At 36.5% G+C, this 14,018-nt stretch overlaps 1 protein-coding gene across 1 annotated transcript in view; it reads left to right on the top strand.

The window, feature by feature from the left end:
* The window catches only part of REDIC1 (regulator of DNA class I crossover intermediates 1), a 76,110-nt gene that overhangs the window by 3,508 nt on the left and 58,584 nt on the right, over positions 1 to 14,018 (top strand). Inside the window, 1 exon segment of the mRNA XM_061124152.1 lies at positions 959 to 1,212. Coding sequence (XP_060980135.1) covers positions 959 to 1,212 — 254 coding nt within the window.

The raw sequence follows: 14,018 nt of genomic DNA, 5'->3' as shown, positions 1-14,018 counted from the left end.
ATTTCAGTTGTTACAAATAATACTTAATATCTAGTCTAATTCAAACAAATGATAGACGCACTTCACTGAATCTTTGTTATGAAAATCAGTACTTATATGATTATATATGGAGAAGGGAATGGCAATCCACTCAAGTGTTCTTGCCTGAAGAATCCCATGAACAGGTGACCTGGCAGGCTACAGTCCATGGGGTTGCACAGAGTCGGACATAACTGTAGCAACTTAGCCCATGATTATACAAGATGCCTGCCCTGGGATATAATCCTATTTTAGGTACTATTTCCTAATGACTTAACAGAAAATGTATTATATTTCAAATTATAAGATATTCTCCAGGTTAATAGGTGAAAAACGACCACGACATTTGAGGGAAAGAAAGTAGTTTGTGCATTTGTTTGGGACAAGAGATTTCTAGTTTCTAATCAAAACATAATAGAACAGTTTGTAAGATACATTTTTGTAAGGATATTCAAATATAACACTGAAATGAACAGTAAAACTCAATTTTGTTTTGAGTTTTTTCCAGTAAAGAGTTTAAAGTCTTTGGGCTTTTATAGCTAAATCAAGTTTTGATGTGGCATTCTCAAAAAATCACAAAATATACAGAATGTCAATTACTATAGTGCAATGTTTCTAATAGACAACTGTTTCCTGAATATTAAAACTAAAAATGAAAGATTTTAAAGGATTAGGAGAATCGGTAAGTGGGAATGGAACTATTTTTAGGATTATGGATCTATAACTTTGTCCTCGCTTTCTTTTTCTTCAGCAAGGCTGATCTTTGACCTGAAGAAAGGCTGAGACCAATAGAGAACTAAACAAAATTACAGTGTAGGTGGTTTGAAACACTAACCCTGTGGCCACAGTCCGGTATTTCATTTACTTAGGTTTCCCTTGTCTGAGCGGTTAAAATTGTTGTGTTCTTCCTCCTTGACGTGGGTTAATTGTCTTCCCACAGCTTCGCTTCCGGCTCTGTCAGAATAGGTTCCCTGCGGAAACAACAGAGGCTGCCCGGAGGCCTGGAAGCCGCCTACTCCAGGCCGCAAAGGCTGTCGGGAGGCTGGGCCATACTGCCCGGAGGCGGGAGGAGCGTATGAAGCCAAGGAGCTTGTCGCTCAGCACAAAACGAAGACGTCGGAGCACCGGCAGTCAGGACCCCAGTGTCTCCTTGCTCCGAAGTTTTAAGGAGATGAATTGGGTCGGGGGTTCCCGGTAAGTTGTTGCTGGCGCTTGAGACTGTAGCCCTTGAGTCCCTGGATATTCATTCCCATAATGGCGCCTCTTTCCTAGGCCCTGGAGGGCAGGGCACAGACTTAACTGGAAAGAATTTGCCAGGAGTGAGGTTTTAATCGTTATCCAACATGGGACGGCATAGCGCGAAGTCTCTATTCCTAAACCAGAAGGAATCCAGTTTCTTCCCGCTGTGTTTCCCATGACTTCACCCGTGGAGCCACCTTCCATGAGGTCTGTACCCGCTCTCTGTCCTGCGTCCTGCTCTAATGAGGCCTCTCGGCACCTAATCCCTTTTCTGCCTTCTTTCTGTCCTGCCCTTCTTTCTTGGGAGGGGTTTCTTTCGGTCAATATGTAATCTTGGCAAGAACTTGAAAAGTTATGGAGGAAGTTGCTGCCCTTAAATCCTTTTATGGGAGGCAGAGTCAGCATCAACCGTAAAAATCGAGTATAGTTTGTTTCCAAGGAAGGTAGAATAAACAATTTTTACTTTAGTCATTTACAGAGACTTTACAATGTATTTTGTGTTTAGGAGTAAAGCATAATAGGTTGGAAATTTAGTTTTATATAACCTATTCGTTGCTGTTGACCTTGAAGTCCTCAGGATGGAAATTATGTAGGCCTAGAATTTAATTTGATCAGATTCCTTGATAGAAAAAAATTGTTCTGATTGAAACTGAGCCATTAAATACATTTTTTTTTTTTACAAGTAGACCCAGGAGAGTAGTATATGGATGTAATATAACACATTTAAATTCTAATGAATTTTATAAGAGGAAAGACATCTTTTGCATTCACCAAATATTGTAACTGTGCCCAATAATTTTAGTAGATGCATTTATCCTGTTGAAGAATATGTTAGCATTTTATTGTAGAAATTTATCTTCATTATTTCTGGCTAGAAAGTAAGTTGTAACATCAAACTTACAGTTTGAGAAAAGTGAAAATTCTCACACAGGCTTTGCAAGATTTACTTGATGTATGATTATAATTTCATACAACTTGATTATAATATCTTTAAAATGTGACTATTAAATAAGTCGTTTCACAAATGCTGAAGCATTTAAAAATGTATTACATTTTAAGCCTGAAAATGTTGGTGCTATTCTTACTCTGTCATATATCTCAAATTTCTGATTATTCGGGGAGTAGTATTTGGGGAGTTGCTATTGGGAGGATTTGACTAGAGCATACCACAAGAAATTTGTAGTCAAAGACTGTGTTTCTTAAAATGAGATATTACTGTACTTAGAATTGTTAGTTACCAGGGCACTTAAGAAACCACAGAAAAAACATGACAGACACATCTCCTTTGAGCATCCGTTTTACTCAGAGATAAGAGGAAAATAATATTTTAAAATGTAAACTATCTTGGGTACATTATAGAGCAAATTGCAAAACTCCTGTGAAATTTTAAGATAAAATATGCAATTTTAAAATAAATTTCTCAAAAAAAAATAAAATAAAATAAATTTCTCATGCATGGTGAGGGTGGAAGGGGTGAATGGGCTCCTTAGAGTCAAACCCAGATTGGTAATGAAACAATGAGTATTTCCACTTTCTATTAATACTGTCGACAAGATTAGTTGATCATGGTGTCTGATCTTGAGACCCTAAAGGGCCTCAGAGTCCCAGACAAGGCTTAGTAATCACTAACAGCTGATTGGTGCTGCTATAGAATAGAAATTTTAATTATTTTACTAGACCATCCTGGAGTACTTATTTATTCTCCTCTGATGTTAGGATTGTTTTGCAGTTGAACGTTTTGAGAACTATTCGGAACTTAAAATATAGACAAAGGAATTAACTGGAGAACATTTACTGAGTTCCCTCAGAACAACTGCTTTGTCATAATATTCAACATAAGTATTCAACAAATATGTCCTATTTAAGGCACTGATAGTCTGTATAGGGGGATTCAGATATAAAAGGATATAATTTTGGCCCACAAAAAGAATATGTGGTAGAATGGTGAGATTAGAATTAGGTAAATGACTCTAATAGTGGATAAATAGCACTTAATATCTAACAAGCACTGTTCTTTTTGTATATTAGCTCATTTTTTTCTTAACAAGAACCCTATGAGGTATGTACAAATGTATCCTCATTTTAATGATGGGGAAACCACTAGTGTTAAGTGACTTGTCCAAGATCACCTAGCTAGTCAGTGGCAGAGTTAGGTCTTGTGTGCTTAACCACTGTGCCTGCTAAGTTGCTTCAGTCATGTCTAACTCTGTGACTTTGTGAACTGTAGCCCACCAGGCTCCTCTGTCCATGGGATTCTCCATGCAAGACTACTGAAGTGGGTTGCCATTTCCTCCTCCAGGGAATCTTCCCAACCCAGGGATCAAACCAGCATTTCTTATGTCTCTTGCATCGGCAGGCAGGTTCTAAACACGAGTCTTGTAAAAGAGGCCTGTGGATAAATAAATAAAGGGCTGTAGATATTTAGAGAACTGAGAAGCAGGAAATTATATTAAGTCTTGAAGGACAGCAGTACTGCACAGAACAAATACCATGAGGAAGCGATGAGATACAGGTCCTTAAAAGTTGAAAAGGAGGTAAGACAAATAATCAAATTGGAGACCTAATCTTTAGCAGTAGTTCCTAGAAGAGTTGGATTCAGGGGGGAGGTATTAAAGAACTTGGAAGAATTATATAACAGATAGTAACGGGGTCTGTATAAGGACAGAAAAGCACTTAAGGGACCTATACGTTTTTGTCAAGGGAATGAATGAACCGGGCTATAACAAGTTTATGTTTTAGCCATAGCAACTTGATTGCATGCATTAAATTGAAGCAGAGTATTCTTGTATATTATAGGAACCTGATATATATTAAGTTTAATTGCAGAATCATCTAATAGAAGGATCTTTACAATTGCAAAGGTCTTTACAGTTTTCCTTGGCATAAAATAAACTTGGCATTTGACTTTTTGCTGCTTTTCAATTTAGGACTCTACCAGTTAGTTATACATACATGTCTTTTGTTGTTAGGGAAAGGGCTATGGAAGAAGTAAGGGAACCTTACTTTTTAAACTACTTGTGTTTTCTTTAGTGTTATGGCTTGGACATCTTTGTAAAATGGCATAACATTTCATTTCAAGCAAAGTCTCATTTAGGGTAACGATATTTTATCTAAGTTGAAACTAATTTATGTATCTCTGATAGCAGTTCCCAATCTACTGTCCCTGAAATTTGCTAATCAGTGAAAATGTCAGATTTTTCAATTTAATAGACTGTCCTAAAATTATATTTCTCTTACTTTTTTTTTTTATTATAAAGTGCCCTTTCCAGCCTTCTCCATATGAAATTAAAATATCAGTAATTTGTCACTGTTACCAATTAAAAATTTTTTTACTTATCTGGGAATTTTTGACCTAGAACTCTAATTTTTGTTTTGTATTTTTTATAAGTCACCACCAAGACCCTATATTTTTCTACTCAGGTTAATGTGTAAATTTGAGAGAAGTCAGGTATAAGTGCTGATTCTTTAAATTTGGAAAATATTCTCTTTTATTTTCCTTGTTTACTGACCGGTGACTTCTTTCACCAAATTCATAGCTACCTCAGAAATGAAGGTGGTAGGACAGAGGAGAAGGAGGTAGAATATAAAGATGTAACCAGTCTTTGGGCCATAATATGCTATTCAGAATGAGATCAACTTTTTTATAACTTATATAACTTTTATAACTTTAATCTAAAGACTGTAACCAGTGTTATAAGAAAGACACATATAAAATCTTATTTATATTTAGATGATGGAGAGGTTTGCAGTTCTAAATGTAGGCCTAAAACATTCATCTGTGCAAAATGTTTGCTTACTACTATGCATCAGGTGTTGTGCCAGGTGGGGGTACAAGATAATTGAAATTTAGTCAATGATAGATTTGACTCTATAGTTAATAGTTTATTGGGAGAGGGGGAATATCACATGCCATTAAGCTTGCAAATGTTTAAGATCAGAGGCTAAAATAAGTAATTTAAAAAATAGATACTGTGAATAATAGTAAAACATAGGATAGTTTTAGGTAAGATTTGGCAAAGTAGAAAGCAAAAGTGAAACTTCATATGGAAAAAGACAACAAGAAAATAAATACTACATAAGTAATTTGAGATAACATTATACATTTAAATATTTTAAAATGTGTGTGGTGTCTGCTTGATAGTGAAGTGAAAGACAGACTGAAAAGTTGAAATTTGATCTGTTAGCTATTGAGGACTCATTCAAATTCAGAAGTAATATAATGAAAGTGGCGTTTTATGACGATTTGTGGTGTTAGTAGTGTGTAGCTTGGAATACAGCAAGACTCCCAAGATATATCAGTTAGAATTCTGCTTGCAGAACTAAAAACAACTAATACTATTTTTTCATTTTCTGATAATGGCGATATAGTCTCTAAATGAAATCTATACTAGTGCTAACTCCTTTTGGATATTGCAGGCTATGTGAATTTGGGCTGATTATTAAACCTCTCTGTACAAGGACAGATCTAGGTTGTAAGGAGCCCACTTTATGTAAAAAAATTCTAATTGTGATTACAAAATTATGATAGGACTTGGAAGGGGCATGCATATTCAAGTGAAGTGCCATGAAACTTAAGCTTTATGGTAAATTCTCTTTACAGGAAATTAGCCTCTGTCTCTCTACATCTCTTTATTCATCTGTTAAATGGGATAATACTTAAATATATGGTGAACAGGGCTTCCCTGGTATCTCAGTTGGTAAAGAATCCACTTGCAATTCATGAGACCATGGTTTGATCCTTGGATCAGATCCTCTGGAGAAGGAAATGGCAACTCACTTAAGTATTCTTGCCTGAAAAGTCCCATGGACAGAGGTTCCTGGTGGGCTACAGTCCATGGGGTCACAAGAGTCAGATATGACTTAGCAACTACACCACCGCCATGCAGTGAAGGTCATCTCAGTTGCTTGGGACAGTCATGGTTTATGCTTGTAGTCCTAGTAACAAGTCCAGTTCAGCTTTTGTCTTGGAGGAGTTTTGGGGTGTGTGGGGTTTTATTTTTATTCTTTTTATAAAATTAAAAAAATTTTTTTATTTAATTTTTGATTGCGCTGAGTTTTCAATCTCTAGTTGTAGAAAGCAGAAGCTGTTCTCTAGTTGTGGTGCATAGGTTTCTCATTGCGGTGGCATCTCTTGTTGTGGAGCGTGGGCTCTAGGCATGAAGGCTTCAGTAGTTGTAGCTCACAGGCTCTAGAGTGCAGTCTCAATAGTGGTGGCACACAGGCTTAGTTGCCCCATGGCATGTGGAATCTTCTAGGAGCAGGGATCGAACCCATGTCCCCTGCATTGGCAGGTGGATACTTAACCACTTAGACCACCAGGGAAGTCCTTTATTTTTATTTTTAAATAAAATATAGATGCTTTACAATGTTGTATTCATTTCTGGTATGCAGCAAAGTGATTCAGTTACACATATATATACACATACTATTTTTCATATTCTTTGTGGTTTATTACAAGAATATTGAATATAATTCCCTGTGCTGTACAGTAGGACTTTGTTGTTTGTTTATTTTATCGGCACGTGCTGTTAAATAAGGTGTGCTGGGATATGAGTGGCTCACAAGACCTAACTTGTTGGAGTAGGCGAAGTATTTAATGCTGCTATCCTTGCTGGCGGGCAGGGTGGCTCAGTGGCAAAGAATCTGTTTACCAATGCAGGAGACATGGGTTTGATCCCCGGCTCAGGAAGTTCCCTTGGAGAAGGAGATGGTGACCCACTTCAGTATTCTTACCCGGGAAATCCCACGAACAGAGCACCCTGGTGGGCTTCAGTCCACGGGTCGCAAAGGAGTTGGACACAACTTAGTGACTAATACAACAGTTACAACAATCCCTGCTGGCTACTGTTTTAACAGCTAGTTGTACCATTGATGCTAAGGTTAGAGAGATTTGTACAGCCACCATGCCTGGGGTTGGGACCAATAAGAAACATGGAAGATTTTAGATTAGATGTCAGTGAAATATCTACAAGGAATAGAGGCTTGTCAGACCTGTCAGTGAACATACAAAGGGTAGTTGAAATGTTGTTGCTATAGTGCTTCTGTCAACAATTACTTTCTTTTGTTATATTTTTGGGTAAAACTGTTGTGAACTTTTTGGCAGCATGGAGCTCAAATAAAGAACTAATGCTTAATGATAAATTAAGTTCTAATATTTTGTTTTTCATTAAAGTTGATATGAATCTGTAACTTGTGTACATGGTATGTGCCAGCATTTATCACCTCTCATGGCTTTATCATTGACCACATAACAATCTGAAGACACAAATCTACTGAAAAAGTGTACGATTTACTTTCAGATTTAGTAGTTAGTTATTTTAAGGAGGTTATAGTTTCAGACAGTAATTTGATACATGGAACTGTAGAACATTAAAGATAAAATTATTTCTACAAAGATAATATGAACACAGATTTGGTGGATCATGGCATTATGGGTAAAACAGGATTCTTACTGAATTATGTATCCTATATAACCAAGATATACATGGAATTGGTTGTAGTTTATAGATATTTCATACTTCCATCCAAAGAGTCTTGATATTTTATCAAACAGAAAAACTGAAGTTATCAAAATTTCAAGTAATTTTATAGATACACAGTTAATATATCTGAATTACAAAGTTTTTGAGACAATACTAATGTTGAATACAAAGAAATACTTACACATGTCGTTATAAGCTGTCTTTGCCGCCTTTCGTTAATTGAATTTTACAAGCATTTAAGTCCTTATGGTGTGGTTGGCTGGCATCACTGACTCAATGGATATGAATCTGAGCAAGCTCCAAGAGATGGTGAGGGACAGGAAAGCCAGGCATGCTGTGGTCCATGGGATCTCAAAGAGTCAGACACACGTGAGTGACTGAACAGCCAAAATGAATTGCTTTATGAATCAGTCTGTTTGTCCTGCATTGATATTGAACATTTTTGTAAGCATGTCCTCTAAATTTTGATGACATTTTGTTCAAAAACTGTTGGAAATCTTTACTGAAAATATCCCCTGAATGGAATGAAAAAATGTCAGCTGTTGAATGTTTTAGTGAATTGTAATTACTGAAAATAATGTTTTAAAAACTCATTGTGAATATCCTGAAATAGACACCTATTTTGGGGTATCATTCACATTCTAAAATCTCTTGCACTATGTGATTCAAGAGATGGCCGCTCATGTTTATCATTACAGCCTGTAACTGTAAAAATGGTTTTCTTTGTGAAAGTACTCTTAAGAATTAAGTATCTAAGAACTTATTTTAATGAGGCTCTGTATTCTGAGTATCATTAATACATGTGTTTCTGCCATATTGATTTGCCAAATTTTTTACTATACTTTGCCTTTTATAGTATATACACATCTAAAAACTTTTTTCTGGTATTATAAGAGAAGAATTTATTCAAAATTATATTCTAAAATATATCATTAGTATTCCTAACACATCAGGTAGACCGGCTTTAGTTTTAAGGAAAGCCAACATAAGTACTTTTTCTAGGCTAGTTACTGCCCTGAATCTTAATAAGTCTGCTAGCTAACAGTGCTAGATTTTGATGTTTTAAGTTAATGTTAATTTCTAACATGAGCCATAAAATTTTATCTTTCATTTGTTATTACTGTATTGATTTTATTTATATTTTTCACTTTTAATCACACTTAAGGTATTATTATATGATTTTAACAAACTGGAAACAGTTTCTTTTGCATGGCACCATGGCACTAAAAACTAAGCAAATTTTAAAAAAAGAAACAGAATAGTTCAAGACTGATAATTAAGGCATATGACACCTATAATTTTAAACCCCTGATGTATTGGGTTGGCCAATAAGTTCAGTTGGGTTAACGAAGAAGGAACATTTTGGCCAACCCAGTTGTTTCAATAGTTCCTGCATATCTATGTAAAATGTACGTTAGTATTGTGTTTTATATTTCTAAGACAACTTTATTGCCTTTGTGTCTTTTTTCCCCTAAAGAAAATATTTCTTTAACATTTTGCTTTAAATATTTTCTTATTAGAAAGACTAGCAAGGAGCAGAATGCCCTGATATATTTCTGTACTCAGCAGTTTTTCTTTCTGTCTCTCTCTGCCCCTCCCTCACTTGCTCCCTTACTTTTATTCCCTTCTTTCCCCTCTTTCCCTCTGTTAACCTCTTTACACCTGTTCTACTTTTTTTCTTAACAAAAATAATGTAACAAATATCTATATTCCTGCTTCTTAGAATTGATAACTTGTAGTGTTTTATGAAGACATTATGACCTACTGATTTTCTTTTTATTATGTGCTATAATGGCAACTAATAGTGTTCATTCAAACTTGAAAGATATAGTTGCAGTATGTGTTTTTAAAAATCCATTTTCCTAAATAGCATAATAATCATTAAAAGAATGAGCCTCATTTCCACTTTACCACTGCCAGTTCTCTGGTAGCTGAAATTTCAAGATGTACTTCTAATAAGAAGTACTCTTAAAATTATTTTATGTAAAGTACATATAAATTTCATGACAAAACTATCATTTGAATGAAGCCATAAAGTATTAAAAGTTTTGAATACAAAAATATGGTGAGAGAAGTATCTATATATGAAAAAGAGAAACATATATTTTAATTTAGTTGTGTTGGAATATATGAAGTGAAGGAATGGAGAACAAGATTGAAATCTGAATGTTGGACAAGCTATGGAAGTCATGCTCCTAAGTATTCCTAAGAATCAGTGCTGTGTTTTAGTGTACTTTGTAGTAAAATATATTGGAGAATATTTACATAAACTTGAGGAGAGTTTAAAATATAGTCATGGCTGTTAGTTACATATTTAATATCACAGTAAGTCAAATTAGGCAGTATGTGAACTGAGAAATTTTAGATGTACAAGCTGGGTTTAGAAAACACAGAGGAGCCAGGGATCAAATTGCTAACATTCATTAAATTATAGAGATAGCAAAGAAGTTCCAGGATAACATCTACTTCTGCTTCATTGACTATGAAAAAGCCTTTGTGTGGATCACAGCAAACTATGGAAAATTCTTACAAGAGATGGGAATACCAGAATTCCCTTACCTGTTTCCTATGAAACTAGTATGCAGATCAAGAAACAACAGTTAGAACCAGATGTGGATTAATGGACTGGTTCAAAATTTGGAAAGGGGTAAGTCAAGGCTATATATTGTCACCCTACTTATTTAACTTCTATACAGAGTACATCATGCCAAATGCTGGACTGGATGAATTTCAAGCTGGAATCAAGATTTCTGGGAGCAGTATCCACAACTTGGATATGCAAATGATACCACCTTAATGGCAGAAAACAAAGGGGAACTAAAGAGCCTCTTGGTTAGCATGAAAGAGGAGAGTGTAAAAACTCACTTAAAATTCAGCATTCAAAAATTAAGATCATGGCATCTGGTCCCATCACTTCATGGAAAATAGAAATGAAAAAAGTGAAAACAGTGACATATTTTTATTCCTGAGGGCTCCAAAACCATTGCAGATGGTGACTGCAGCCATGAAATTAGAAGATACTTGCTCCTTGGAAGGAAAGCTATGACAAACCTAGACAGCATATTAAAAAACAGTGCTATCACTTTGCCAGCAAAGGTCCATTTAGTCAAAGCTATGGTTTTTCCAGAAGTCACGCAGATATCCGAGTTGGACCATAAAGAAGGTTGAGTGCTGAAGAATTGATGCTTTCGATATGTGGTACTGGAGAAGACTCTTGAGAGTCACTTGGACTGCAAGGAGATCAAACCAGTCAATCCTAAAGGAAATCAACCCTGAATATTAACTGGAAGGATTGATGCTGAAGCTGAAGCCCCAATACTTTGGTCACCTGATGTGAAGAGCCAACTTACTGGAAATGATGCTGATGCTGGAAAAGATTGAGGGCGGCAGAAGAGGACAACAGAGAATGAGATGGTTGGATGGCATCATCGGCTCAATTGACATAGTGTTTGCACGAACTCCAGGAGATAGTGAAGGACAGAGAAGCCTGGTGCACTGACGTCCATGGGGTCGCAAAGAGTCGGACATGGTTTACCGACTGGACAACAGCAAAACTAAGCAGATGACTTCTGGGGATTCATATTTTTAAAATGGCAAGCTGTTTTAATTATGTGGACATCTTTCTTTGTCAGATATGAAATCCATTATTTCCCCTATTATTTAGGGGTATTAGAAAACACAGTAAGAAAAAAAAAAAAAAAAGAAAACACAGTAAGATTACTATCTTACTTTATTTCTCTCAAGCTTTATTGAGCTTTAATTGACAAATAAAAATAAAAGGCATTTAAAGTATACAACATGATGATTTAATATATGCATATATTGTGAAAGTATTCCTCTCATCAAGCTAATTACTATATCCATCACCTCACAGATTTATTTTTTGGTGAGAACATTTAAGTTCTCCTTTCTTAGCAAATTTCAATTATACAATACAACATTATCTACTGTAGTTACCATGGTATACCTTAGATTGTCAGACCTTAGTCATTTTGTAACTGAAAATTTGTATCCTTTTTTACAGAGCTTCCCCTCCCTATTTCCCCACCCTTCAGGAAACATTTTTCTATTCTCCGAATCTGAGTTTGATTTTTTTTTTCTTTCCAGATTCCACATATAACTGTTACCATGTGATATTTGTTGTTCTTTGCCTGGATTATTTTGCTTATGATAATGCCCTCCAAGTTCATCCATATTATTGCAAGTGACATAATTTCATTTTGTTAAACACCTTTTTTTAAAAATTTTTTTGGCCACATCACACCACATGTGGGATCCTCGTTCTCCACCATTTGCACTGGAAGCACATAATCTTAACCACTGGACTGCCAAGAAAGTCCCTGATTTCTTTAAAAAGCTCATTGATATTCCATTGTGTATATATGTACTGCATTTTCTTGATATATTCATCTCTAACTATGGTTGATGAACACTTAGATTGTTTTTATATCTTGGCTATGGAATAATGAACACGTGACTAAAGCTGTCTCTTTGAGATATTGATTTCTCTTGGATACATACCCAGAAGTGGGATTGCTGAATCATGTACGTGGTAGCTGTTTTTAATTTGAGGAAATTCCATACTGTTTTCTGTAGCTGCTGCTGCTAAGTCACTTCAGTCATGTCCGGCTCTGCGAGACCCCATAGACGGCAGCCTACCAGGCTCACCGTCCCTGGGATTCTCCAGGCAAGAACACTGGAGTGGGTTGCCATTTCCTTCTCCAAAGCATGAAAGTGAAAAGTGAAAGTGAACTTGCTCAGTCATGTCCGACTCTTCGCTACCCCATGGATTGCAGCCTACCAGGCTCCTCCGCCCATGGGATTTTCCAGGCAAGAGTACTGGAGTGGGGTGCCATTGGCTTCTTCAGGTTTCCATAGTGACAGCACCAATTTACATTGCTAGCAGCAGTTTACAGGGGTTCCTCTTTTCCACTTCCCAGCATTTCTTTCTTTTTAAAAAGACATTTATTTATATATTTATTTATGTGGCTGTACCCTGCCTTAGTTGCAGCACTCAGGATCTCTTAGTTGGTGCGTGTGGGATCTATTTACCTGACCAGAGATTGAACCCCGGGTCCCTGCATTGGGAATAGGAGTCTTAGTCACCAGACCACCAGGGAAGTACTCCTAGCATTTATCTTTTTTCTTTTTGATAAAAGTAATCCTAACTGGTATGTGATGATAAATCATTGTGGTTTTAATCTGCATTTTCTTGATAGTTATGTTGAGCATGTTTTCATGTACCTCTTGGCCATTTGTATGTCTTTTTTTGGAAAAGTGTCTATTTGGGTCCTTTGCCAATTTTTAAATTGGGTTACTTGCATTTTTGTTATGGAGTAATATGAGTTCCTAGTTCCTTACATATTTTAGATATTGATTCCTTGTCAGATATAAAATTTGCAAATATTTCATATAGGGAGTCTGTTCCCAGAACAGAGCTGTCATCAGAGGTATCTGCAAATATGGACTGGGTGTGATGTGGGAAACCCGGCAGGACCTGCAGATCAGTTTCCAATCTGTGTTCCATTGTCTGCATGGCCCATCAAACATTTATGTACCAAACATTTGCTTTTCCATCACCGTATGAATTGCCTTTCTCCCCTGTGAAGTCCCAAACCACTATTCCCAATATCCTTTTGTGTCTTCAGGTGAAGATGGTATTTAAGGTGAGGACTTTAGCCATTTTGGTTAGTTACTCAGTCTTCTATGGTCTCTTTCATGTATGGAGAAGGAAATGGCAATCCACTCCAGTATTGTTGCTAGAAAAATTCCATGGACAGAGGAGCCTGATGGGTCGCAAAGAGTCAGACATGACTGAGCAACTAACTTGGAGGGGCTTCCCTGTGTCCCTGGTGGCTTAGTCAGTAAGGAATCCGCCTGCAATGCAGGAGACTGCCTGCAGTATAGGAGACCAGGGTTCGATCCCTAGGTCAGGAAGTTCCCCTGGAGAAGGAAATGGCCCCACTCCAGTATTCTTGCCTGGAAAATCCCCATGGACAGAGTAGTCTGGCAGGCTATAGTCCACGGCGTTGCAAAGAGTCAGACCTGACTGTGTGACTAAACCACCACTTTCATGCATACATGTTGTTAAACTTTAGCTTGGCTTTCTCCTGTTAATGTGTCTCATGTCAACTTAATTCTTAGACCAGTCAGAAGAACCTAGAAGGGCAGATGAAAATTTTTTTCTGTCTGACACAATCTTGGTTAACCCTTGGGAGAAAGAAACAACTTTGTTGTCTTATTTTAATGTTAATCTAAGTGAAACCATTAGAAGCAACT

The sequence above is a fragment of the Dama dama genome, chromosome 3 (assembly GCF_033118175.1).
Source record: "Dama dama isolate Ldn47 chromosome 3, ASM3311817v1, whole genome shotgun sequence".
Lineage (NCBI taxonomy): Eukaryota > Metazoa > Chordata > Mammalia > Artiodactyla > Cervidae > Dama > Dama dama.
This window is presented reverse-complemented; position numbering and strand designations above follow the sequence as displayed.